This window comes from Enhydra lutris, unplaced genomic scaffold, assembly GCF_002288905.1.
Source record: "Enhydra lutris kenyoni isolate GAN:26980312 unplaced genomic scaffold, ASM228890v2 scaffoldscaffold22, whole genome shotgun sequence".
NCBI lineage: Eukaryota > Metazoa > Chordata > Mammalia > Carnivora > Mustelidae > Enhydra > Enhydra lutris.
This window is the reverse complement of record NW_019154106.1, coordinates 8,950,047-8,975,643: the sequence shown is the minus strand read 5'-3', so window position 1 is coordinate 8,975,643 and position 25,597 is coordinate 8,950,047. Positions and strand designations below refer to the sequence as shown.

Here is a 25,597-nt window from a genome sequence, read left to right as displayed (position 1 = left end):
GTCCAAGGGCGTGGCTTGCGGGCGGGGGTGGGATTGTCCAGAGCCAGGCGCTGTCCGACTTTACCAGCTCTAAGCATCAGACAGAGGCACTGGACTCTGCTTTTCTCAACTCGGCAAATTTTATTTAGAAAAAAAGGTGGGGGAGGAAAAAAGTGACAGCGCTCTTTAGCCTAGGGTTTTAGAAGAGAAACCTCCACCTTTCTGCAGCACCTTAGCCCCCTCTCTTTCTCACTGCTCAACCTCCCTTGGCTTCCGAAGCTTGGAAAAGGCTATGTCCCCTGCCGAAGGAGAGTGGACGGTGAAGGTGCCTGAAAACGGCCAGAAAAAAGGCCCAGGCGATCAATGTTGCGGTGGAGGACACTGTGCAGCACAGCAAGATGGGGTCCGCCCTCACCGCCACCCTCCCTGGAGAAGTCCCGGATGAAGCGGCCACGCTCTGACTGGAAGATGAACTTCTGGGGCAATGGTCCATGCTCCCGGAGAAAGCCCCAGACACTGAGCAGCAGCAGACGCACTTCAAAAGGTGCCAGCTGGCTAAATACCTCGTGCATATTACCCAGGGCTGGTGGCAGGAGGCTTCCCTCTGCCATGACAGCTACCAGGGTGCAGGATGCCTCCAGGTGCCAGGGAGAGTGAGCTGTATCAGGGTGGCGAGAGGCTTCCCAATGACCCAGAAGGGCGGCTAGTAGCCCCCGCAGGAGCACGGAGCAGTAGCACAGGGCTGGGGGAGCAGCGGCTACCAGCTTCAACAGCTCAAAGAGCAGGGGCTGTTCCCGGAAGCGTCGGCCAATGCGGAGATCCCGCTCCACTGTGGCCCTGGCATGCTCCTCAGGGGGCCAGGCCAGCTCAGCACCAGCTGCATCAGGACACACGCTTTCCACCAAGGTCACTGCCACTGCTTTGGCTGCCTCCGGGCTCAGGGTGGGAGCCCCCCAGCAGCCCCCACATTCAGTACCCCCAGGGGCACTGCAGCAGTGCACCAGTAGGCTGAGCAGGCTCTGGGTGTTATAGCTCACTTCCTGCTGATTGCGCGACTGGACAAACTTCGGTGGCTTTAGGCCACGACCTATGACTCCAGCATGGAAAACTGACCAAATCCCTCCAGGTCCTGGCACAGCTGCAGTGTGCCGCCGGTTTGTGTCCAACAGGGAGGCAGAGGCCAAAGGAGCAGAGACAACCGAAAGAGTCTCGTTGTCCCTATCCACTTCCCCTCCAAACAGTTCTGCGTTGCCCCGATGTAAGGCTCCCTCAACTAGCAGCTGCAAGACGGCCTTGAGCCCAGCTGGGGAGGTCTGAGAGAGGCGGGTAAGAAGCTGAGAGGCCGATGCCACCCCTGGAGGGCCATGCAGCCTCAGAGAGGCAAAGAAGCGATGTACTCCAGCTCTCACCAGCCCCAGGAGTTGGGACGGGGACAGGGATTCTTGAGGAAAGGGACAAATGGCCAGCAGGGAGGCAGCAGCTTCAGCTACTTCCTCCTCAGGATGTAGCAGGAGAGGAGCCAGGTCAGACAAATGGGCTGATGCAGACTCCCCAAACCGGGCCCCTAGGGCTGCAGGGCCCTCACCACCCTGCTGTTCCCACCCCACTAGCAGTGCCAAGTTACGCAGGAAGCGGGCAGTGAAGGGAGGCTGCAGAGTCCCTGCGTGTACCCGAGCCAGGCAGCTTCGGAAAGCCAGAGGCAGGAGGCCAGAGAGACTGACCACCAGCCCTGCATATAATTGGGTGGCCAGACTCAACTCTTCAGGGCTTCGGGCCCGGCTCAGGAGATGGCCCAAGGCCTCAGGTCCACAGCTAGGCCGAGTATAGACAGAGAGCAGGCCCAGGAGCTGGTGTTGCCAGAGAAAGCGCTTCCGCTCCAATCGTAACGTCTCTCCACACAGCTCTCCAACGTGGTTTCTTAGCGCATCTAGAAAGGGCACAGGGCGGGGGGGTGGGGGTGGGCCCAGCACCCCTTCCCCAGGAGACCCTCCCCGGTGATGAACCAGTTTTTGCAGATGCAGCAGCAGCAGCTGGATCAGCCGGTCACAGGCCTCACGTACAGTGTCCGGCACAGCCAGGCCCTGGGTAGTAATGACTGAGGCAGGCATAGCTGTGTCCACCAGAAACTGCAGGAGGCGGTAGGCACCTGCCCCTGAGGCCTGGCTCACCAGGTGCACAGCCAGATTCAGCATGTTGTCCAGCTCCTCTCGGGGGAATCCCTGCAGGTGTTGCTGCAGCTGACTCAGTACAGCTGGGGGCTTAAGGCAGTCCACCAGCTCTCCAGAGACGGTGCCCAGCAAAGCTGGTGACATGACCGCCAGCTGCAGTAGGAAAGGAACTGTGGCCTGAAGGGACGGGTCACCACTCCGGCCCCCAGAGCCCCCTGCCAGGCTATCATGGAACATTCGAAGAAGCTCCCGGCGGATGCTGTCTCCGTGGCGGGAGGCCAGGTGCCCTAGGATGCCTACAACTGAGGCAATCTTGGGCACCCGTTTCTCCCCAGGGATAGCAGGAGATCCAGGGAACGGGTCTATAGAGGGGGTCTGAGAAGAGCTTCCACCACTGCCACCAGCTCCACCTCCAGCCCCACCGTGAACACAGAAATCCTTAAGGCCACAGGAGAGAACTCGGGAGATGATAGTGCCAGGAAAAGAGGAGCCAATATGGGCCACAACCCAGTCGAAGTGTGGGGAATGCTGGACAGAGGTATCCAGCAAGGCATCCACGCAGGCATCTGGGCAACTACCAATGAGAGCTGAGAGACACTGAACATAGATGTCCATTAATGTGCGGGTGGCCCGACAGCCCATCCACAGCTGCAGCAATTCGTTGAGAGAGCCAGTGGCATGGGGCACACGCTGGTGCTGGCCTGAGTATGTGCTGCTCAGCTGCCCCATGAGGTCAATGGACCATGCACTAATCACAGGTGCCCAGGCCTTCGGGTTGGCCCGGATAAACTCAGACAGCACCTGCTGTACTTCCTGCACCACATCTTCTAGACCAGGTCCCCCAGCTGGGACATGGGAGGGTGGGGGTGGACGGAGGTGAGGGGGGCCAGCCACAGGGCTTTCGTCCAGGGCAGCCAGGTGGGCCCGGACACTCTCATCAAAGACTCCTCGCAAGTGATCAAGCACAGCAGCCCGGGCAGGTGGCAAAGAGCGGAGCAGGAGAAGACCACAGCGGGCATGTTCCCGGGCCGAGAGTTGGTGGCCCAGAATAGGGTCCACGCCAGTCAGAAAAGCCTTAATTTCCTGGGACAGCTCTTGAGCGCTGGAAGGAAGCAAGAGAAGCAGACTTAGAGCACTGCAAGATGTTAGGCACATTACATTCCCCCGTGAGCTTTGGTTTCTTTTCACGTAAAAGAGGGATAACGGTACCTCCTTCATAAGATAATGTACGTGAAGCACTTAAGCACCGTATCAAGTTCACACTCATCACCCAACAAATACTTTTCTTTCAATAATATCAATGTTAGGTAACTCATGTAAGGTACTCTCTTAGGAACTATATGTGTATTATTCCAATCCAGACAACAGCCCCAAAAAGGTATGATCCCACTTTACAGATAAGAAAACCAAGGTTAAGTGATCAGATTATAAACTCCAAAAGGGTAGTAAACATTTCTGTGCTCTTCAACGCGGAATACCTTTCTATTGAGGCCCCTGGTATATGGGAAGTACTCCGTTAAGTATTTGCTGAATTGAGTAAATATATATTGTGTGGCTATAACATCTGCTTTTAAAAACACCTTTCCTGCTTGACTGCGCCCCCCAAAACACAAGCTCTTAAAGAAAATCCTAAGCTCAAACTTGTCCCTCATTAAGGCTTCCTAGTACCTGTTTCTTCCCATATTCTGCAAGCCTCCTAACCACCCACCACTTGAACTCCACATCAACAACCACCTTCCAGGCATCCTCAGTGTGCCTAGGAATCACGGTGTCCCAGGATACAGACAACGTAATGCCTGCTTTTCAGCCCTTCTCCTCCCAAAACATATGGCTTCAGTCTTAGGCGTTCAGAAACCAGTGTTATGGGAAGAGGCAAAGTCCCCTTCCTCTTACTGCCTTTTCTGCCAAAGAACACCGCATCCTCTAAGGGCTGATAGGGCTCCGACCGTGCCCTCATTCCTTAAATAAATAAACAAATAAACAAACCACCCTAAGGTGAGGGAGAGTAGCTTAGTTGGAGGGCAAGGTAAAGGCTAGAGGGAAGCATTTTGTGGGTTTCCGGGCCTGGGTTTCCAGGGAGTCTCCATGAAGTCAGGGGACCCTGGGTTCTCTCGGGTCTAAAAGGGGTAGGACAGCTCGGTTCCCAAGAGTTCTGATATCCCCAACTCTTGGGAGAACAAGGCCGGAATCTGGGGTAACTAAGCGTTTGGGTTTAGGAGGAGGCAAGACCAAGGTCTTAGGAGTGCGGGCACTGGAGCCCAGAGTTTTGGTGAGGCAGTCCCTGAGTTCTGGGAAGACCCGACCAGGAATCTCTGAGAACCCTGACGCGAGTTCTCGAGGTAGGATCTGGGTTTCTGCCGAGAAGCCTGGGGATCGGCGCAGGGCCGCGCGATGGGGGAAGATGCCAGGGGCTCTGACTACCTGAGCGGCGCGGGACCGTGGGTGGCCGGGGCAGGCCCGGGAGGCCCTGGGGCCCCGGGAGGGTCGCACAACGCGGACATCCCGGAGCCCGAGCCCGAGCCCGAGGCGGGAGCGGCGAAGCGCAGGCAGCGCATGCGCGCTGAGGGAAACCCGAAAGGAACCACCGACTAGGCTTCTCAGGAAAACCCGTCCGGCGACGTCCGCGACCCTCCTACATTGGTTCCGGATCACGTTCGGACCCCAGAGCGGGATCGCGACGGTGACAGCGAGAAGCTGACCCGGCCTCAAGCAAGCCGTTTTACCCACAAAGGGCGTTTAAGACACAAACTGAAGCTAGCTGCGGCTATTCCCAGTTGGATTTAATTATTTTGCCGAAAACCAAAAATGCAAAGTGTTCAACTCACGAGGTTTTAAAAAATGAAGCACTAGGAAACATTTCATCAATTAATAGTGACGATATTAAATAAGTAAACAAACCCTTGACAATGGAAAAAAACAGTTAAAGGAGAGAAGGGAAGGCGAAACCGGTAAAAAGACGGAAAGAAAGGAGGGAGGCGCAGCTGGGTGGCTCAGTCGATTAAGCCTGGGAGTCTGGATCTCAGCTCAGGTCTCTCAGTCTCAGGGGCGTAAGTTCAAGCCCTGCATTGAGCTCCACGGTGGGTGGGAGCCTAAGAGAGAAAAAGAGAGAGAGAGAGTGGGGGGGAGGGGGAGGCTCCTAAGAGAGAAAAAAGGAAATAAAGAGAAGGAAAGGAAGCCCAAAATAAATTGGGCTGGCCAGGCTATAGGTTTTCTCCCAGTCATATGCTGGCGCTTCTGTCCCTCTGTTTAGTCTTCATTGTTTAGGCTTCGCTCTCTCCCCAGCCTGCCAACTCAGGACCTCTCCTCTCCCTTGTAGATAGGGAGTGTGGTAACTGTATGAGGAGCTCATAGGCACCTCTTGAAGAGCCCCCACGACAGCCAGTCTGTCTAGATCAAGTTCCAGCTCTTCCACTTACTGGCTGCACACTCTCTTTACCCTCTCTGTTCCTATTTCCTCTTTCCCAATGAGGATGATCATAGTACAACTACCTCACAGGCAGGGTTGTTGTGAAAACTGAAACATGGGAATATGTTCACTGATGTGAAATGTTGGGGTCCGGGAGCCAACGGTCAAGAAAGAATTTTTGAGGGTCGGCTGGGTGGGTCAGTTGGTTAAGCAGCTGCCTTACACTCTGGTCATGATCCCAGGGTCCTGGGATTGAGTCCCACACTGGGCTCCTTGCTTGGCGGAGAGCCTGCTTCTCCCTCTGCCTCTGCCTGCCACTCTGCCTATTTGTGCTCTCTCTCTGACAAATAAATAAAAATCTTAAATTAAAAAAAAAAAGAAAAAGAATTCTTGAGACATCTTCTGTGCAAAAAAGTTGTTTTTGTTTTTGTTTTTGTTTTTAAGCACAGGGACAGGAACTGTGGGCAGGAAGAGCTGCACTGGGGTTGTGGGGAGTGACTGATTATATATTTTTAAGTTGGGAGGGGGTTAGGGAGAGTGTAAATCTCTAAGGTTTCCAGGACCTTGAGGGGTCGTTTACTACTGCCTAGTAGAACTTTAGTCATGAGACCCTTCAGATGACGATCAGTGGTCCATATGCTTGGAGGATGATTGCTAACATATATCTTGGCGGGGGCAGTTGAAGGGGGGAAAAGAGATGAAGGACATTGCCAAAGGGATTTGTATATGTTAAAGAAGAATCAGAGGATCCTGGAGGTCAGGCTAAGATCAAACAAAGGTTGCCTTTTGCCTCTAGCAAAGTTACATTGAAATAGTTGAGTTCTGGGACGCCTGGGTGGCTCAGTGGGTTAAAGCCTCTGCCTTCAGCTCAGGTCATGATCTCAGGGTCCTGGGATCGAGCCCCGCATCGGGCTCTCTGCTCGGTGGAGAGCCTGCTTCCCCCTCTCTCTCTGTCTGCCTCTCTGCCTACTTGTGATCTCTGTCTGTCAAATAAATAAAATCTTTAAAAAAAAAAAAAAAACAGTTGAGTTCCTGGAAGAAGGTCACTCTGCCTGTCTCAAGTACTCGTCAATGGGCTGTAAGGTGTAAGGAAATTTTTTTTTTTCTGTACTTCTTTAGCCTTTGTTCCCCACATCATTCATTATATAGCACTTAGTGACCTGCAATGGTTAAGAAAGCACCATATAAGCATTCATTATTTTTTTCTTTTTTTTTTTTTAAGATTTTATCTATTTATTTGACAGAGATCACAAGCAGACAGAGAGGCAGGCAGAGAGAGAGAGGGAAGCAGGCTCCCCGCCCAGCAGAGAGCCCGATGCGGGACTCGATCCCAGGACCCTGAGATCATGACCCGAGCCGAAGGCAGCGGCTTAACCCACTGAGCCACCCAGGCGCCCGCATTCATTATTTTTATTACGTTTGTTGAATAAACTCCAGAAAATCAACTCTTGGACAAAAGGAAATTTGCCCATATTGTTGAAGGCTACTCCTCATCCCCTACAACAGTGTTTGCCAGGCACGTAGTAGGTTCTTAATAGATGGTTAAATAAATGAAAAGGAAAATCGGTTTTGAGGCCAGAAGGCTTACTGCTCTCAGTGGAAGTGTGAGTTAGAGTGATACCAGATGGCAGTTCCTGAAGATACCTTTGAAACCACTTAAAAACATAGACTTGAAAAGAGATCAAAATGGCTGTACTAATGCTTCGGCAAAGCTTGATTTTAAAGTAACCTTTTTCTTCTCTGCCAAACCTCCTCTCCTCCTTTTTTAGCCTTTTGTTTCAGGAACCTGGTACCACCCTGAAAAGGACTAAGGAGTCTGGCAGCACCTATACAATTCCTATAGAATCCAGCTAGATCCTGTATTTACCTATAAAATCCCTCAGCCCATTCCTCTGAGCCCCTTCCTCCCAGTGGGCTTACAGTTTTTGAGGGCCACAGCTTGCTACAGGCTCCTTTGTCTGGCAAACCAATAAACCTATTGTTCCTCTTTATCCCAAACTCTTGGGTCTGAAGCACGGAGGTTGGTTTTCCAACAACACTTTTGAAGTGATTGTATTTTAAAAGCTAAAGGACTAATTATGGTTCTTTTTTTGTTCTTACATTTTAGAAGTGCAGTAACTTACAAAGTGTATATATTACCTCCTAGCAAAATCTGTTCTAGAACAGTAATATGAGACAATTTCTGCTCCTAACAGTGCTTCAAATTGGGACCCAACACTTCCCATCTCAGAGCCTCAACTTTGGATCTGTAAAAGGAGACTTTTGAACCAGGTAAGTTCTCCAGCAATGAGAGTATTGTGTGGTCCTTGCTCTTAAGGATTTCATAATCTAAATGTGCCTTGTTTTGGTGTTGGACAGATCTAGATTCATCTCTGCTATTTATCAGTAATGTAACCCTGAGACAGTGATCCAAATGTTTGAAGCACATTTCCTCATCTGTAAAATGGGTATGATGTCTCCTGTCTCCCAGAGGTTTTACAAAGATCACTTGAGACCAGGGCGCCTGGGTGGCTCAGTGGGTTAAAGCCTCTGCCTTCGGCTCAGGTCATGATCTCAAGATCCTTGGATTGAATCCCGCATCGGGCTCTCCGCTCTGCAGGGAGCCTGCTTCCTCTTCCCCATCTGCCTGCCTCTCTGCCTACTTGTGATCTGTCTCTCTCTCTCTCTCTCTGTCAAATAAATAATAAATAAAATCTTTAAAAAAAAAAAAAAGATCACTTGAGACCACTTATTAAAAGACTTAGCATAATGCTAGATACAGAAATTCTTCAACACAGCAAGCTCCTTCTGCCTTAGATACAGGGGTAGAACAAAATTATGAAGAATGGGTATACCAAAATATTAAAAATGTCTTTTCTGGGGCACCTGGCTGGCTCAGTTGGTGGAATGTGTGACTCTTGATCTTGGTGTTATGGATTTGAGTCCTGTGTTGGGTGTCGAGATTACTTAAAAATAAAGTCTTGGGGCGCCTGCGTGGCTCAGTGGGTTAAGCCTCTGCCTTCAGCTCAGGTCATGGTCTCAGGGTCCTGGGATCGAGCCCTGCATCGGGATCTCTGCTCAGCGGGGAGCCTGCTTCCCCGCCTCTCTCTCCCTGCCTCTCTGCCTACTTGTGATCTCTCTCTGTCAAATAAATGAATAAAATCTTAAAAAAAATAAAGTCTTAAAAAAAGAATATTATTGAAACTAAGGAAATTCAAATATGAAAAAGTCAATATTAGCCTAAATGTGTTAGGTGTGACAGTAGTATTTTGGCTACATAGAAGAATGTTCTTAGGGGTAAAATCTCATCTGCAATGGACTTTCAGATGAGTCAGCAAAGACAAAAATCTACGGACACATACATATTTGCAAATGCATATAGATAGAACATTTAAGTGTAGAAAAATGTTAAAAATTGGTAAATCTGAGTGCGTATGTAAACGTTCATTGTACTAATTTCCTAACTTTATTGAAGGTTTGAAATTCAAAATATGAATTTGGGCTGGGAGATGCAACACTGGGCCTAAACCCTCCCTCTTCCAGGAAGCCTGCACTGATTAAACAGGACAGAGAGAATATGCTTTTCCTCTGTTGAACACACCTCCACACAGGTAGCTTTTTACTTTAAGCAAACACCCTAGCCCTGGCTTGCAACAGAAGTTCTGCATGCTAAATAGGAAAAATAATGCTTGGTTCTCAGTTTATTGGAAATATAATCCTGGGTGCCCCGCTGGCTCTCAGTATAATATGTCCTCTTGATCTCAGGGTCATGAGTTCCAGGCCTGCATAGAGTTTACTTAAAATAAAATTAAAAATAAAACCCAGTAGGGGTGCCTGGTTTAAGCACCCAACTCTTGGTTTCCGCTCAGGTCATGATCTCAGAGTTGATCTCAGGGTTTTGAGACAGAACCCCCGTAGAGGGACACCTGGGTATCTCAGTGGGTTGAGCCTCTGCCTTCGGCTTGGGTCATGATCCCAGGGTCCTGGGATCAAGCCCTGAGTCCCCCCCACTCTCTGCCTGCCTCTCTGCCTGCTTGTGATCTCTGTCAAATAAATAAATAAAATCTTAAAAAAAACAATAACTCCTGTAGGGCTCAGCAGGGAGTTGGCTTCCCCTCTCCCTCTGCCCCCCTCCAACTCTAAAATCAATCAATCAATCTTTTTTTTTTTTTAAGATTTTATTTATTTATTTGACAGAGAGAGATCACAAGTAGACAGAGAGGCAGGCAGAGAGAGAGAGAGAGGGAAGCAGGCTCCCCGCCGAGCAGAGAGCCCGATGCGGGACTCGATCCCAGGACCCTGAGATCATGACCTGAGCCAAAGGCAGCGGCCTAACCCACTGAGCCACCCAGGCACCCCTCAATCTTTTTTTTTTTTAAAGCCTTTATTTGACAGACAAGAAATCGCAAGTAGGCAAGAGAGGCAGGCAGGGTGCGGGGTGGGGGGGGGAGCAGGCTCCCCGCTGAGCAGAGAGCCTGATTCGGGGCTTGATCCCAGGACCCTGTAACTGTGACCCAAGCCGAAGGCAGAGGCCCAACCTACTGAGCCCGCCAGGCACCTCAATCTTTTTTTTTTTTTTAACAAAGATTTTTATTTATTTATTTGACAGACAGAGATCACAGTAGGCAGAGAGGCAGGCAGAGAGAGGGGGAAGCAGGCTCCCCGCCGAGCAGAGCCCAATGTAGGGCTTGATCCCAGGACCCTGATATCATGACCTGAACCGAAGGCAGAGGCTTAACCCACTGAGCCACCCAGGTGCTCCAAATCAATCAGTCTTTAAAACTAAATTCTATATTTATAAAATCCACCAAAGGAAGTGGAGACAAACATGACAAAGTGACTTGGCCCCTCTGGTCACACAGAGGCAGTGGCACGGCTGACATCACGACCCTTATCTCATCTACCATCTCTGTAATAATCTGTATTTTTGTCGGAAATGGAGAGTTGGGAGTGTCAGGCACTAGGGGGATGGGAACATCACAGAGCCTGGCTTCTCATTGCTTAGCTCAAGTGAACTCCATGGGTCTTATGTCCTAACTGTCTCATTTCCAGGCCAACAGCCCCCTTCCTATGGCCCATTCCCGTTCATTCCCACATTAAATCACACACCTCTCCGGGAGAACTCTAGGGCTTTATTACAAGTGGAGCTGACTGCAAGGGAGCCCCATTCTCCAGTCTCTCTTCTCCACTCGCTTCCTCTCAACACACCTCTCCAGGGCAGGTGACTAGGCCATCAAGGAAGAGGAGTCTAAGGAGAATGAAAAAGGGCAATGCTTCCTCTAAAGTCCTCTGAAACAACCAGAGTCCTTCTGGCTCCAGGTGAGAACCTTCGGGTGGAAGGGGTGAGAGATTCAGCTGTCATCCTCAAGGTCCTCCATGTCTACATCCTGGGGGCCTTTTGTCTTCTTTTGCCGCTTGGGCTGTGGTTCACTAGTCCTGGCTGGCTTGGCGGGGGCGTCCACTGAACAAAAGGAAAGAGGAAGCATTGAAGAACCCCAAGGAATCCAGGCTTTCCCCTTACCCCCCTCTGTGACCCGGCCTCACCTTCCATGGCTGCTTTCTCTTTCTGGGCCAGCCGGATCTGCTGGAGGAGCTTTCTGCGCTTCTTCCCAGAGAGAGTAATGTTGGCACGTGCACTGGACCTGAAAGGGTGGTAGAAGCGAGGATATCCAGGTTAACCTGAATCAGCATGAGTAGGTTCTGGGTATTGAAAAGGTCTTTGAGGGGCGCCTGGGTGGCTCAGTGGGTTGAAGCCTCTGCCTTTGGCTCAGGTCGTGGTCCCCGGGTCCTGGGATCGAGACCCGCATCGGGCTCTCTGCTCGGCGGGGAGCCTGTTTCCTCCTCTCTCTCTCTCTGCCTACCTCTCTGCCTACTTGTGATCTCTGTCTATCAAATAAACAAATAAAATCTTAAAAAAAAAAAAAGAAAGAAAAGGTCTTTGTTTTGGGTTTCTTTTTGGTTTTGTCTTTTTGAAAACGTCTTTGGATTCAAGTAAAAAGACTGAAAATCTGGGCTCTGAGGTAATGAGTTAAATCTCTCCAACACTTAGCCATTAACATTCTTAGTACTACTCCCATCCATATATAAAGTACTTACCATTAAATGTTAAAATTTGGTATATGGCAGAAACTTGTAAGGGAAAGCTATTTTTCTCCTCTATTTTCAATATTTTTATGTTTTAAGTGGGCTCCACAATCAACATGGGGCTTGAACTCACAACCCTGAAATCAACACTTGCATGCTTGGGTCATCTGGGTGGCTCAGTCACTCAAGTGTCTTGCCTTCTGCTCAGATCATGATCTTTTTTTTTTTTTTCTTTTGATTTATTTATTTGACACAGAGAGAGAGAGAGAGAGAGCACGCACAAGCCAGGGGAGCAGCCGGCAGAGGGAGCGGGGAGCCAGATGTGGGACCCCATCTCCGGACCCTGGGATCATGACTTGAGCCAAAGGCAGACGCTTAACTGACAGAGCCACTCAGCCTCCCCAGTAAATAAAATCTTGAAAAAAAAAAAAAAAAAAAAAAAGTCGCATGCACTATTAACTGAGACAGCCAGGTACTCCTATTTTCAACACTTCTGACACCAGAAAGGTGTGGGGCTTGTCCCACATCAAGGCATTCTCAAATTCTGCAGACACCGACTGAGAATCCTGCAAATTTGACTCAGTTCTGACACCTCTACCTGGAGATAGCATCAGATCCCACAGGCTGAGGGCTCAGTCTCAAAAGACTGCCCCCCACTTCAGATGGTGTACTTCTGAATGACCAGCTATAAATCAAGGTTCTCATGATCCCCTTCTCAGACTCAATAATTTGCTAAACAGCTCACAGAACTCAGGAAACATTTACTTGCATTTACTTATTTACGGTAAAAGAATGAGATTCAGGAACAGCCAAATGGAGGAGACGCACAGGGTAAGGTCCGGGCATTTCCATACTCTCCCCACTTTCCCTGAACCTCCACCCATTCACTAACCAGGAAGCTCGTCAAATCTCTATTATTCAAGAGTTTTTACAGAACTTAATCTTCCCAGGTGGGTGGAGCTTAAATTCCCAACCTCCTCAACACCTGGTCTTTCTGAAGACCAGCCCCACCCTAAGTTACATTAGCATAAACCAAGGTGTGCTCAAAGGGGGGTCCTGGGGCCATGATAGACACTCCTATCACTCAGGAAATTCTAAGGCTTTTAGAAGCTCTGTGCCTGGAATCAGACCAAGTATTTCTTATTATACCACAAAACTGTATTTACGATGAAAAAATCAGTGGAAAAAAGGGATGGGAAATCTTCCCCAAGGCTGGGAGGCGGGGCAGGGGCTTGAAAAGTACAAAATCCTACAGGTACTTTTGTGAGAATTGAGTACATGCACACTTACGTGTTTTTTTTTTTTTTTTTTTTTTTTTTTTTAAAGATCTTGTTTATTTGTCAGAGAGCGAGCACAAGCAGGGGGAGCAGCAGGCAGAGGGAGAAGCAGGCTCCAGCTGAGCGAGGGGCCCGATGCAGGACTCAATCCCAGGACCCTAAGCTCATGACTTGAGCTGAAGGCAGACACTTGACAGACTGAGCCACCCAGGCGTCCCGTGTGTGCTTTAAATTTATTTATAAAAAATCCATGTGGACGTACAATGTTACCTGGGGAGGTGGGTGAGTGGGCAGTTCTTACATATTTGGTGGGGTCCAAGACCCAGAGAGGCTGTGGGCTACCGGTCCCGTGACGGGCCAGCGGAGTGGAGGCACAAACGCTGCCTATGTAAACGCCAGTGCACACGCAAAGCAGAGCGGATATTTGCGGGGGAGCTCGGCAGGACGGGGAAAGGGGGCAGGACGGGATAAGAGGACTCGGTCGGGAGCAAAGCGAAGAGAGTCTGGCACTCACGCCCGCTTCTTCAGGTGGTGCCGCGTGATCAGCCCTTCGTCTATCACAGCCCCGACCACCCGGCGCTTCAGTCTCCGCTCCCGGTTCAACACTCGCCGTCGCTTGAACAGCTTCTTCTTCAGCTCCTAAGGGGGAGGAAGATGCTAATCAGACGGAAGTCGCGACCCGGGACCCCGCACCCTGTGACTCCAGCCCACAGGGCCCATCTCTAGAGAGATGAGAGGCCTCCAGGATGCTTGAGGAAACAAAGTCGGGGCTCCCACACAATCACCGTTCGGGGCCGGTTGATCTTTCCGCCAGGAGCCCCCATGACTGCGCAGCGAACCTGACTTCCAAACCGAGTCGCGGCTCTGCGTAGCGTCAGCGTCGGTCCCGCCCCTCAGCCTCCGCGAGCCAATAGCAGCTCGGGGGCGGGTCCTGAGCCTATATAAAGGTGGTCGGCAGTGATACCGGTCTTTCGCGGGGCGGGGACGAAAGAGGTTAGTGTCTGGGTTGCGGAGCTGGGTGCCAGGGTGGGGGTTCTGGGCGAGGCCTGCGCACCCTCCTTTTCTTGGCGGGGGTCGGGTGTGTGGTCCCGGTCCCCGTAATGTACGGAGGCAGAGGGAAAGGGCTCTGGCCCACTCGGCGTCATGTCTTCGGTGCCCGCGGCATCCAGTCCGCCGGTTCTATCCTCAAGCGCCGGGACACGGCCTCCGAGAAGCGTGGCGGAACGGAGGTTCTGCAGGCTCCTCCCTCGTGCGCTCACGCCTTCTCCTTTGATTTCAGGTCTTTGGAACCGCCCCTGGAGCCGGAGCTGTCGTGTCCCCTCCTCTTTAACTGCCCGTTGCAAACAATAAAAGACGATCGTACACTAATAGGTGTGTGTCCGCGTTCTTTTTTTTGAGGTGGTTGTTAGGCGGTACGCGTTATCCCACAAAGCGGAATTTGCAGCTTTTCTCTTGGACCTCAGGCTCCTGCGGGCGTGTGGGCGGCATTTCGCTGAAGGCTCTCCGGCCGACCTTGCGGGGATCTCCAGATGGCCGCGCTGCGCCGAACCCTCCACGTGGCGACACTGGCGGCTGGGGCGCGCCGTGCTTTGGCGGGTAGGGAAGGTGGATAGTGGGAGGGAGGGTTCTTAGTGACCTGGGAGTCTAGACCCTGAAACTGATTCTTCAAACCCCAGGGTACACTGCACCGTTTCTGCATCGTATTGATGGAACTTGGCCGGTGGGTGACACATGTGCTCCACTCGTGTCCACAGGCTCCCTGGCTGGTAGCTGCCTGGCCGACCGTCGCCTCTGGGATAAGCTCCATGCCGATACCCGAAAAGGCCACGTCCCCACGTTCGACTGGTTCTTTGGGTATGAGGAAACCCAGGGGTTGCTACTGCCGCTCCTGCAGGAGACAGCGGCTGCCTGCCCACTGCGGGTGTTGGACGTGGGCTGTGGGACCTCCAGTCTGTGTACAGGCCTCTACACCCAGTGCCCACATCCCGTGGATGTGCTGGGGGTGGACTTCTCTCCTGTGGCTATTGCCCACATGAAACGTCTCCTGGAAGGTGGCGAAGGCCAAACACCCCTGTGTCCTGGGCATCCTGCCTCCAGACTCCACTTTATGCAGGCTGATGCCCAGAACCTGGAGCCAATGGCTTCCTCAGGCTCCTTCCAGCTAGTGCTGGATAAGGGCACCTGGGATGCTGTTGCCCGTGGTGGTCCTCAGGGAGCTTACCAGCTTCTGTCAGAGTGCCTCAGGGTCCTAAGCCCCCAGGGGACCCTGATTCAGTTCTCAGACGAGGACCCTGATGTGCGGCTTCCCTACCTGGAGCAAGGGTCCCCAGGCTGGAGTGTGACTGTGCAGGAGCTAGGCCCTTTTGGGGGCATTACTTACTTTGCTTACTTGGTTCAAGGCTCTCAAAGCCTTCAGTCCTGACCCAACATTTTTCTGTTGGGTGAAGAAGGCGATGGACAGCTTTTCAACTTTGTAAGATGGCTGGGAAGCGAGGATTTGAGGCCTGGCCTCCACATTTACTAGTTGGGTACACAGTATGGAATGTTTCTGTCCCCTGGTTCGCGAACTGACAGCAGGGTAGGAATAATAACCCGGAGTTAGGGGATTACAGATGATGATGGGTGAAATATGGAGCATTTAGCAATGGCAGGCACAAGAGGGGTGCTAAATAGAGAAGGTACAGTGATTCATTCCCCAGCCCCAATAAACTGGAACTCCTAAAAACAGGAGTTTTGTGGGGTATTTGTGGGTTATTTTGAGGACTTTGGGTTTTGTTTGCTTGTTTTTAGATTTATTTAGAGAGAGAGGGAGAATCCCAAGCCATCTCCATGGCCAGTGCAGAACCCAAATCACAGCTCCATCTTAAAACCCTGAGATCATGACGTGAACTGAAACCGAGTCGGATGCTTAACCGACTGAGCCACCTGGGTGCCCCCATTAGAGGAGTTTTTTAATCGAGGCGTTCTTAATCCAAATCCCAGTACAAACTGACTTGTGTGACCCAGTGGCCTCACCTATAGAAGGGGGAAGACTGAAAGAACCCACAGAATGGTCTCAACAAATCACCGAAATGTTGAGGGAGACCGAAGTAGACTTACCCTCAAAGCTTCTGGGAGGCAGGAGATGTGAATATTCCATAAAACAGCTTTGACAAACATGGGAGCCTGCTGCTGGCTTCCACAGAGGACAGGGGCTGGAGGCTTCATGATAGTCTGTGTTGCCAGGAATCCAAGAGACCTCTTGTTCTCCATATTCCTGCCCCCAGCCAAGTTCTGGGTTAAAGGTTCTTAAGGGAGATCGGGGGTCCAATGGGCTCCAAGTCCAGCCTGGGGGAAAGAGCAGTTGGAAGAGCCCATTAAGGGTGAAAAATACTTCTGATCTATTGCTGACTTTTTAAAAAATGCTATTTATTTACTTAGTTTTAAGATTTTATTTAATTATGACAGATAGCAAGAGAGGGTGAGCTGAAGGCAGATGCTTAACGACTGAGCCACCCAGGCAGCCCTATTACTGACTTTGAAATATGAAACGGGTGTCTGGGTGGCTCAGTGGGTTGGGCCTCTGCCTTTGGCTTGGGTCATGATCTCAGGGTTCTGGGGTTGAGCCCCACATTCAGGCTCTATGCTCGGTGGGGGGGGCCTGCTTCCCCCTCTCTGCCTGCCTCTGCCTGCTTGTGATCTCTCTCTGTCAAATAAATAAATAAAATCTTAAAAAAAAAAAGATGAAACAAATTTGTGTGTTTTTTATTATTAGAAAAAGTAATATAGCAACTATAATTAAGAGGCTAATTTCAGAGCAGCCTGGGTGGCTCAATCCGTTAATCGGGTGGCTCAGGTCATGATCACAGGGTCCTGGGATGGAGCCCCCCCCGCACTGGGCTCTCTGCTCAGCAGGGAGCCTCCCTCTGCCCCCCCCACCCCTCCCCACTCCCCACCTCTGCCTCCCTCTCTGCCTACTTGTGATCTCTGTCAAATAAATAAATAAAATCTTAAAAAAAAAAAAAAGGATAAGGCATCCAAAATGTAACTTATCTCTGGGTAGATGATTTAGGATAAATTTATTTTTTTTCCCCCCACAACAAACAATGTGAACTTTTTTTAAAAGATTTTATTTGGGGGCACCTGGGTGGTTCAGCGGGTTAAGATTTTACTTATTTGACACGGGGAGGGGGGCCAAGGGGGAGAGTAAGCACAAGCAGGCGGAGCAGCAGACAGGGGAGAAGCGGGCTCCCTGCTGAGCAAGGAGCCTGGTGCAGGACTGGATCCCAGTACCCTGAGATCATGAGCTGAAGGCAGACACTTAACTGACTGAGCCACCCAGGCGCCCCAAACTGTGAATATTTTAAGCAATTAAAAATAATTAAAAGTCATCACCCATCTGACATCAGAACTTCCCTCTAAAGTTCAACTTTGCCAGACACCTTGAATTTCTCTCCGCTCTACTCCTTTTCTGGTCCATTTCCTAAGCACCTACTGTTTGCCTGTACGGGGACACAAGTAAGTTTTCCATCTCAGTCCTGCCCAGAACATCGTCACAATGGCTGCACTGGAGCAGCTGCCTCCCTCACCTGGCTCTTCACTTTGGTCCTGGAAGAAGACCTCGGCCTCCTCTTCCTCATCGGTGAGCAGCAACAGCTCGTCATGTGGCCAGCCAAGCTCCCCGCTGTCTTCACTCACCTCAGACGCTTCCACCACGATGGAGGGCAGGGGGGTCTTTTGAGAGACAGCCTGAATCGGGATAGCAGGGCGCTTGGACCAAGTGGGAGGATGAGCCAGCAGCCGGAGCACAGGGTGGGGAAGTACTGACCTGAGCATCCTGGTGACCTTCAACCCTGACAATTTCTCCTCTGTCCATCTGGAGAGGGTTCATCAGCCGAGGACTTTCTGGGTGCCGGGAGGAGCCTGGGCGATCTCTAGGCCAAGGCTCATCCTCACTGCTCCCTGGCACAAGGGCCATGGGTGCAAATCCTTGGAGCATGTAGTGGTTGAACTCAAAGTGGAGTACCCCTGCTCAGTACACTCTAGAGACTGCTCCTTTAATCTTTGGAGCCTGGCCCCTTAATCACTTCTGAGAAGAGAATGAAAAGCTAGGAGATTATGGGCCTTCCAGGGGAGGGGAAAATCCCAAGAGGTGGAGGAATACCTCCTCCCTGGAGGAATATGGGAATATGTCTCCTCACTCCCTGGGTGACAACTGGGAAAGGCAGGAGGGGTAGGGGTCAACAAGGGCATCTGAATGAAAGCCCTGTGAGTGATCTTTGCCAACAAACTTGAAATTTCTTGATTCCTTTGGTTCCTGGGTCTCCTGATTTGACATGTTTCTTTATGTCTTATTTAACAAATATTTATATGGTGTTAACAATTTGACAGGAACAGTGTTAAATGCCTTACATATAATCTCATTTAATTATCCTAAAACTATGAGATAGATTCTATCATTAACCCTATTTTCTGATGCAGAAAACGGGACAAAGAACTTGAATGACTTGCCCAGAGTTACCCACCTAAAAGGTGCTTTCTTTTCCAAACTAGAACTCAGTATGTTACTCCAAATTCAGAGGTTTCACTGGCAGGGGGTGACGGGGGTGGGTGCAAGGGTATACCATGATGAGAAAAACAGCACATTTACTCTCTTTTTTTTTTTTTTAGTTTGTTTTTTTTTTTAAAGATTTTATTTATTTATTTGACAGACAGAGATCACAAGTAGGCAGAGAGGCAGGCAGAGAGAGAGGAGGAAGCAGGCTCCTGCCGAGCAGAGAGCCGGATGTGGGGCTCGATCCAAGGACCCTGAGATCATGACCTGAGCCAAAGGCAGAGGCTTTAACCCACTGAGCCACCCAGGTGCCCCACATTTACTCTTTTTTATAAAAGATTTTATTTACTTATTTGAGAGATAGAGCACGAGCAGTGGGGAGGGGCAGAGGGAGAGGGAGAAGCTGACCCCAGTTGAGCCGGGAGTCCCATGTGGGGCTCCATCCCAGAAGCCTGAGATCATGACCTGAGCCAAAGGCAGATGCTTAACTGACTGAACCACCCAGGCGCTTCCAACAAAATTACTTTTAACAAGTTTAACAGGGGCGCTTGGCTGGCTCCAGCGGTGGAGCCTGCCACTCATGATCTCCGGGTGGTGAGTTCGAGCCCCACAATGGGTGTGAACGTTACTTAAAAATAAAATTAAAAAGTATTTTTTCCCACCCAGTACACTTGACTTTGGGTTTTTGTTCATAAATTGAGGGAATTTAGAGGGGGTGAGTAGATTGATATGTGTAAGCATCTGGCTGTCCAGTACCTGCTGTTCTGAAAACGCACAAATCATTGTAGGAAACTACAGAGCACAGAATCGACCTGGAAATTCCAGAACTAGGCAACTGCAAACCCCACAGCAACCAGGCCGACAATCCCGTTTTGAATTTCCTGACAGTGAGCCCAGAGCTTGACCCTCGATGCCAACACTTCGGGACACGCTCAACATCCCCAGCCCTTTCAGACCCAAGCGCTTTGGGCCGACCAGGCCCTCTCTAGCCCGGCTCCTTCTCTATGGTCTCCGCTGCGGGCCGCTCTAGCCTGCGCGGGAGGCGGTGAGACGCCGTGGACGGCTTCCCAGGCGGCGAAAGCTACAGAGGGCCTCTGCGCTGGCCGCCCGGTCGGCCATGGAGGCTTTGCGCAAAGCGCTGATCGTGGGTGCCCTTCTGGGCGCGGGGGCTGGCGTTGGCTCCGCGCTCTTTGTCCTCGTGACCCCGGGAGAGGAGCAGAAGCAGGCGATGCTGAAGGTGGGAGTAACTGGGGGGTGCGAGATGGGGCGGGCGGGCGGAGAGCCCCGGGCTGGGGGCTCAGGACGGCGAACCTTCCTACCCACAGGAGATACCCGAGCAGGACCCGCGGCGCAGGGACGAGGCGACCAGAACCAAAGAGTTAGTGCTGGCCACTCTGCAGGAGGCAGCGACCACGCAGGAGAACGTGGCCTGGAGGAAGAACTGGATGGTCGGCGGCGACGGGAGGTCAGCGTGAGCCCGGACTTCCCTCGTGGGCGCTGGCACCTTCCTCCCGCGGAGTCCGGCGCGGCCTTTCTCCCCCGTAGTCCCGGTAGGGAGTCCGGACCCGGGATGCCGCGCGCCCAGGCCTCCTTGAGGCCCCGGGAGCGGCTGCGGGGTGAGCACGTCCCGCCTCCACCCGCAGGCGCTGCACTGATAGCACTTTCCCGTCCTGCGTCGCAGGCCAGGGCGTGGGATGTGGCCAACTGAAGGAACCAATAAATCACGTTCCTCTGTCCGGTCAGTAAGCCCTGCGGTCTGTGTCTAGAGTGTTCTGGGGATCCGTGTAGGGGACGCGGATGACTGTGGGTCCCACCGGCCCTGCAACGACCACGTTTTCCAAACACAAGCCAGGTCATGTGGTCTGAGTGGCCATTCGGTGATAACCAGGAGACATTCTCGAAATCAGGACTATCCTGGAAAATCCTGTAGCAGTAGATGCCCATGGAGGACACCTTGGGTGAAGTTGGAGAGGGGCTGTTGGTATTAGCATGTGCGGTGATGCTTTCTGGGGCTGCCGAACCGTTGGAGGCCAATTTAAATTGCCGAGTGAAAGGAGCGTGCTTTGAGTCAGATCTTGATTAAAGTCCTGCCTATTACAAAACCTTTCTGAGCCTCAGTGCTGTTTCATAAAAGGTGGTAAGTATCTTGAAGGTTGTTGTAAAAAGATTAACTTGGAAATGTAAAGTGCATTTCTTGGCACAGAGCATCACTTCAATAAAGGTAGGGGAGGGTTTCTCTTTCCAAAGATTTCAAGTTAGTTCAGTCTCTGAATCCAGTCATGGCTCTCTTGCAGATGCCACTGAAGTAAGGAAATAAAGCTGGCATTTGGGTCACACCCCACATCCAAGTCAACAGATTCACTCCCTGTTGTCTGTGGGTTTGTTTTGTTTTGTTTTGTTTTTAAGATTTATTTGAGGGACGCCTGGGGGCTCCGTTAAGCGTCTGCCTGCAGCTCAGGTCAAAATCCAGGGGTCCTGGGATTGAGTCCCGCATCCTTCTCCCTCTGCCTGCTGCTCCCCCTGCTTGTGCTCTGACAAATAAATAAAATCTTTAAAAAAAAAAAAAAAAAATTTATTTGAAAAACCCTGGTGGGGAGGGTGAGAGGGAGTCATAAGCAGACTCTCTGCTCAGTGCAGGTGGTGGGAAGTGGGGGGACTCAATCTCACAACCCCGAGATCATGACCTGAGCCAAAGCTAAGAGACCCTTAACCAGCTGAGCCACCCAGGTACACCTGTTGTCTATCTTACATCCTGTGGTTCCAAGCAAGATTTCAATTGAAGGAAAAAAAAAAAAGAAAAAAGGCCAGAACAGTAAGTACAGCTTGCCAACACTCAGGTCCAAACCCAGATGGCAGCACCGGGGCTGTTTCAGCGGGTGGATGGTGAACCCCTAAGCCAAACGCATTTGTTATGTGTGATCTTCAGTTTAATTGTGGCCTCTTTCTGAGCCTGGGAATGAGAGGGGAAAGGTTAGCAGCTCTTTGAGGGAGCATTAGGGTGAGGGGATCAGCAACACTGAGGGGCTAGGAGGCGGGAGCCTGGAGGTTGAGCGCCTGAGCCCTAGAGTCGGGCTTCCCCAGGTGTGCCCAGGTTCTGCTGTTGGTTACCTGTGTTGCTTTCAGCAAGCCACGTGCTTTGGTGTCCCAGTCTCTAAAAGGGGATACTTGTACCTATTTCCAGGTAACTGCCTTTTTATCTCAGTTAATACAGCAGTTAAAACTGTGTGGTGCATATTAAGTACTCAGTGCTTTTTAGTGAGGAGGAAATGCACTTGCAAAGGTCACTGCATTGCTCCTCTGGCCATTTGTGAATGGCTACATTAAAAAAAAAAATTACCCTTTTAGGGGAGCCTGGATGGGTTAGTCCATTAAGCCTCTGCCTTCAGCTCAGGTCATGATCCCAGGGTCCTAGGATCGAGCCTGTTTCTGCCCTCGCCCTTGCTCACGTTCTGTCTTAAATAAATAAAAATCTTTTTTTTTTTTTAAATTACCCTTTTAGTAGCTAATAGTTACTGGAAATTTATTAGGTGCCAGGCAGTGTGCTAAGGCAGCCTCCTATCACCATTATGTAACACCCACAATAATCTGAATTAACAGGTACTATTGTCCTTATTTTACTAAAGAGGTAACTAGGCTGCTTCAAGAAGTCAAGGCAGGGGCAGGTGGACAGTGCCAAAAGAAAAAAAAAAAGGCATAGGAATAAGGATTTCAGGTCTATGCACTGCTTTTTACCTATAGGAGCAAAGGGCGCTATCCATCGTACTCTCATAACCCCAACAATTCTCCCCTCTCAACTTCCCAAGCAAATAAAAAGACCCAGATATTGTTACCAAGTTTGTTAGAAGCTTTAGTTGAGGGGTACCTGGGTGGCTCAGTGGGTTAAGTGTCTGCCTTCAGGGGCACCTGGGTGGCTCAGTGGATTAAAGCCTCTGCCTTTGGCTCAGGTCATGATCCCAGGGTCCTGGGATCCAGCCCCACATCGGGCTCTCTGCTCAACAGGGAGCCTGCTTCCCCGTCTCTCTCTCTGCCTGCCCCTTTGCCTACTTGTGATCTCTGTCTGTCAAATAAATAAAATCTTTAAATGTCTGCCTTCAACTCAGGTTGTGATCTCAGGGTCCTGGGATGGAGCCCCTCATGGAGTTCCCTGCTTGTGGGGAGCCTGCCTCCCTCTGCCCCTGTCCCCTCCCCTGCTCATTTTCTTGCTGTCTCTCTCAAAATGAATACATAAAAAAATCTTTAAAAAGATTTAACGGTTTAACCATCTGCCCTTGGCTCAGGTCATGACTCCAGGATCCTGGAATTGATACCCTCATTAGACTCACTGCTCATTAGGGAGTCTGCTTCTACCTCTGCCTCTCCCCCATGCTCATTCTCTCTGTCGCAAAAATAAATAAAATCTTAAAGAACGAAAAAAACATCAAGATGAAAAATAGGGCCTATCCTAAATGCCTTCCCTTTTGGCTTCTTCCTCTGCCTCAGTTTTGTCCCTCCCAGCCATTCAGGAAGGAGTGAGGCACATACAGAACTCAGGGTCTATTTATTAGGAAGGAGATGTCAGTGCTTTATCAAAGATGAAGAGGTCAGAGAGGGATGGTGGGATAAAGGCCTCTCAGCTGGGACATTTCTTGGCCACAATGAGGACAGCAGAAGGCACAAGTCCTGAAGATTGAAGAAGACAGCTTTGACCACAAAGATCCTTGCCTTTTGCCCCCCAAATTTCTGGCCTCACACCATCTCCTCCAAGTCCCTTCTGGCATTCCTTCCTTTCTCGGGCATCCCCTCCCCTCCCCCAACCCCTGTTCCTGGTCCCAGGTGTCATACCCAGCTCCTGCAGAGGCCGTTCCATGTCCGCCTCGGAGAAGGCCCGCCGGGGGAAGCCACTGAGCAACTGCACAGGGTCCTGGCCTCCCCCAGGTTCTTCCCCGCGGTGGAGCTCCACGTAGAGCCTCACAGCTGCCAGCTGTTCCCGTGCCCGGAACGTCTGGGTCAGTGAGGTCCCATCTGGCAGCCTGACCTGGAGGGCAAGCGAGAAATAGTGCTGTGAGCATCAAAACTGAGTGTGGTGCCCAAATAAGGAAAACAAGAACTGCATCGAGAGACTGAACCGGCATAATTACTCTCTGAAGCAGCCGATGAACCACCACTTCTCTGCTTCCCTAAGGCTGTAAGACTGCAGCTTTCTCACAGTTTAACAAACACAAAGATAAGCTCATACAAAAATATGTAAATAGCCCACCATGCAAATAGCTGTGCAATAAACTAAGTGAAAACATGAACAACTAAAAAGGTAACTGCTGAGTAAGACAGAGATAGGGATTTAAATTAAGACTGGGTCAAGAGAAGTTTGAAATCTTTCCAAAAGTAGAAGAGATAGGATTTCAAAAGTCATTTACAAAGAAGGAAAAGGTTTGGCAAAGAGAACCTAACTGAATAAAGCTCTGAGTCAGGTGTCTTACAGGCCAATGAAGGGGGTCCCAGAAGCAAGACAGGAATCAGAATCAGTACCTGTATGCGACACTGGTCATATTCCCGCTTGGTGGGAGGCTCCTGGCTGGGAGAGGAGGGAACAGGACCTGGCTCTGTTGGTGGAGAAGGCCGAGAACCCACACTCCCACCATACTGGAAGACAAAGGAAAACACTGGTCAGGCTTTCACCCACCAGTAAGAGGAACATCGTATGCCTATCCTTTCCCTCTGAAGCTACGAAAGGGAATTTTTTTTACTAGCCCACCTACTTCTTTACCCCAGTGTCTTCCCAATCACCTACCTTCTTGGCTCTCTCTGCTTTGTCTCTCTCAATCTTTTCCCGGACTCTCTGTCTGGAAAACAGACAGGAAGAAAGTAGCCAGATGTTGACAAAGCAAACCTAGCTTCCCGTCTCATCTATTATCCAACATCCACATCACCCAGACCTGGCTGCTAACTCTTCAGCCTTTTCCCTCCTCCGCTCCTCAGCAGCCCGGCGCATCTCATCTTCCTGAAGCCGCTGTCGAGCAGCTGACAACTCTTGCCCTTGTTTCCTGCGCTGCCGTTCCCGCTCCAAAGCCTCTCGCTCCTCTCTTTCTTCCCTCTCCCGCTGCTTCTGGGCCACCAGCTCCAACATCCTATGTTGCAGAAAAGAAAGAGCTCAAAAGAGGTGGACACAGATCGAGGTGAATTTATAACGGATTCAATACGAAATACGGTAACACGTGTCCAAAGAGAGATGAAAGAAACCGCCAAGACAGGAGAGACGAAGAGTGTTAAGTTCCAGGTTCTTTCATCAGAGTTGTGTATTGTGGACAGGTGGAAGGTGACCCTCAGAAACGTGACACTGTTCCTCACTATACCTCTTAGTCTGTTCCTGTCTCTCTTCTTCACTCAAAACGGGTTTGCCTTCTCCAGCAGCAGAGCCGGTTCCTACAAACAAGCAATCAGCGTTACTGCCCGTTCATCCTCCTCAAGCCCTCGCGAATAACCAACACGGTGTTCCTCAGTCAGGACCTTCAGGGCCACCTTGCTCCGGGGAGGTAGGTTCCCTTCCCAGGACATGTCCAAGGGGGGTCGCTAGCGGCTCGTCTACATCGGGGTCGTCTTCGTGCTCCATCAACCTGGCGGGGAAAGTCGGGGAGGAGGTTAACACGGACGCTCGCCCTCCCAGAAGTCCCCCAGGCCCCTGCTACCCCATCGGAGCGCTCACCAGTCCATTGCAGCCTCGATGCCCTGGTTCCCTGTGAGGGCCAGAGCCTTCTCCCTGGGGGCAGAAACACCGTGAATAGCGCCCGCGAGCCATGGTGCTGGTCAGGCTGGGGCGTGCAGCCTGAGGCCAGGCTAGGGGAAAGGCCAGACAGGTCCGCGATCCCCGCGGGCCAGGGTTTGGGGGGCTGCCTTACGCGCGTCCCCTGGGGAAGCCCATCTCGATGAGACTCTCCAGAGCCGTCAGCTCCGCCATGGCGCCGCCACCGCCGCTTCCGCGGGGATCTGGGGGAGGGCGAGAAGGAGGGCGCAGGGCGGGGGCGTCAGCGCGGGGTGCCCCCGGCCCGCGCGCGGTCCCGCCCCCGACGCCCCAGCTGGGCGCTCTCTCACCCGGCTCTGGACCCTCAGCGGACACCGCCGAGAAGAAAGCCGAGGGAAACGGAAGTGCCCGGATCTGTTTGGGTCACGTGGAGGCGGGCGTGGACGGGTGCCGCCG

At 51.2% G+C, this 25,597-nt stretch overlaps 5 protein-coding genes across 10 annotated transcripts; 2 read left to right on the top strand and 3 right to left on the bottom strand.

The window, feature by feature from the left end:
* Positions 1–16: 16 nt before the first annotated feature.
* On the bottom strand, positions 17–4,693 carry LOC111149704 (integrator complex subunit 5). Its single transcript, XM_022506929.1, has 2 exons — positions 4,569–4,693; positions 17–3,249 (listed from the first exon to the last, which is right to left on the bottom strand). The coding sequence occupies exons 1-2, from the start codon at positions 4,646–4,648 to the stop codon at positions 270–272; spliced, it is 3,060 nt and encodes a 1,019-aa protein (XP_022362637.1). The 5' UTR covers positions 4,649–4,693; the 3' UTR covers positions 17–269.
* Positions 4,694–10,644: 5,951 nt separating this feature from the next.
* LOC111150225 (chromosome unknown C11orf98 homolog) lies at positions 10,645–13,766 on the bottom strand. The gene is made up of 4 exons (XM_022507647.1): positions 13,679–13,766; positions 13,408–13,532; positions 11,077–11,174; positions 10,645–10,993 (listed from the first exon to the last, which is right to left on the bottom strand). The coding sequence occupies exons 1-4, from the start codon at positions 13,715–13,717 to the stop codon at positions 10,884–10,886; spliced, it is 372 nt and encodes a 123-aa protein (XP_022363355.1). The 5' UTR covers positions 13,718–13,766; the 3' UTR covers positions 10,645–10,883.
* A 102-nt stretch (positions 13,767–13,868) lies between these two features.
* LOC111149592 (methyltransferase like 12) lies at positions 13,869–16,074 on the top strand. 4 transcript variants are annotated; one of them, XM_022506717.1, is made up of 4 exons: positions 13,869–13,886; positions 14,173–14,264; positions 14,357–14,489; positions 14,570–16,074. In XM_022506717.1, exons 3-4 carry the CDS (start codon positions 14,423–14,425, stop codon positions 15,313–15,315), a joined length of 813 nt encoding a protein of 270 aa, XP_022362425.1. In that variant the 5' UTR covers positions 13,869–13,886; positions 14,173–14,264; positions 14,357–14,422; the 3' UTR covers positions 15,316–16,074. The 4 variants fall into 4 exon arrangements, with proteins under 4 accessions (XP_022362425.1, XP_022362426.1, XP_022362422.1 ...); XM_022506718.1 differs by having other exon boundaries at positions 13,880–14,264; positions 14,648–16,074; XM_022506714.1 differs by having other exon boundaries at positions 13,880–14,264.
* Positions 16,075–19,125: 3,051 nt separating this feature from the next.
* LOC111149785 (ubiquinol-cytochrome-c reductase complex assembly factor 3) lies at positions 19,126–20,532 on the top strand. The gene is made up of 2 exons (XM_022507047.1): positions 19,126–19,663; positions 19,752–20,532. Exons 1-2 carry the CDS (start codon positions 19,544–19,546, stop codon positions 19,899–19,901), a joined length of 270 nt encoding a protein of 89 aa, XP_022362755.1. The 5' UTR covers positions 19,126–19,543; the 3' UTR covers positions 19,902–20,532.
* A 2,412-nt stretch (positions 20,533–22,944) lies between these two features.
* On the bottom strand, positions 22,945–25,597 carry LOC111149500 (UBX domain protein 1). 3 transcript variants are annotated; one of them, XM_022506598.1, is made up of 10 exons: positions 25,492–25,597; positions 25,299–25,386; positions 25,106–25,159; positions 24,910–25,016; positions 24,756–24,825; positions 24,339–24,530; positions 24,194–24,245; positions 23,932–24,045; positions 23,248–23,440; positions 22,945–23,085 (listed from the first exon to the last, which is right to left on the bottom strand). In XM_022506598.1, exons 2-10 carry the CDS (start codon positions 25,355–25,357, stop codon positions 23,036–23,038), a joined length of 891 nt encoding a protein of 296 aa, XP_022362306.1. In that variant the 5' UTR covers positions 25,358–25,386; positions 25,492–25,597; the 3' UTR covers positions 22,945–23,035. The 3 variants fall into 3 exon arrangements, with proteins under 3 accessions (XP_022362306.1, XP_022362308.1, XP_022362307.1); XM_022506600.1 differs by having other exon boundaries at positions 24,922–25,016; positions 25,492–25,540; XM_022506599.1 differs by lacking the exon at positions 25,492–25,597 and having other exon boundaries at positions 25,299–25,410.

Excerpts from the sequence above, each read along its gene's own strand:
- LOC111149704 (XM_022506929.1), bottom strand. The coding sequence starts at position 4,648 with ATGTCCGCGTTGTGCGACCCTCCCGGGGCCCCAGGGCCTCCCGGGCCT. Across the intron at positions 3,250-4,568 it reads CACGGTCCCGCGCCGCTCAG|CGCTCAAGAGCTGTCCCAGG; the intron begins GTAGTCAGAGCC and ends GCTTCCTTCCAG.
- LOC111150225 (XM_022507647.1), bottom strand. The coding sequence starts at position 13,717 with ATGGGGGCTCCTGGCGGAAAGATCAACCGGCCCCGAACG. Across the intron at positions 11,175-13,407 it reads CACCACCTGAAGAAGCGGGC|GTCCAGTGCACGTGCCAACA; the intron begins GTGAGTGCCAGA and ends CCACCCTTTCAG. Across the intron at positions 10,994-11,076 it reads AGAGAAAGCAGCCATGGAAG|TGGACGCCCCCGCCAAGCCA; the intron begins GTGAGGCCGGGT and ends CCTTTTGTTCAG.
- LOC111149592 (XM_022506717.1), top strand. The coding sequence starts at position 14,423 with ATGGCCGCGCTGCGCCGAACCCTCCACGTGGCGACACTGGCGGCTGGG. Across the intron at positions 14,490-14,569 it reads GGCGCGCCGTGCTTTGGCGG|GGTACACTGCACCGTTTCTG; the intron begins GTAGGGAAGGTG and ends TTCAAACCCCAG.
- LOC111149785 (XM_022507047.1), top strand. The coding sequence starts at position 19,544 with ATGGAGGCTTTGCGCAAAGCGCTGATCGTGGGTGCCCTTCTGGGCGCG. Across the intron at positions 19,664-19,751 it reads AGAAGCAGGCGATGCTGAAG|GAGATACCCGAGCAGGACCC; the intron begins GTGGGAGTAACT and ends TCCTACCCACAG.
- LOC111149500 (XM_022506598.1), bottom strand. The coding sequence starts at position 25,357 with ATGGCGGAGCTGACGGCTCTGGAGAGTCTCATCGAGATGGGCTTCCCC. Across the intron at positions 25,160-25,298 it reads GGCTTCCCCAGGGGACGCGC|GGAGAAGGCTCTGGCCCTCA; the intron begins GTAAGGCAGCCC and ends TTCTGCCCCCAG. Across the intron at positions 23,086-23,247 it reads ACGGCCTCTGCAGGAGCTGG|GACTTGTGCCTTCTGCTGTC; the intron begins GTATGACACCTG and ends TTCAATCTTCAG.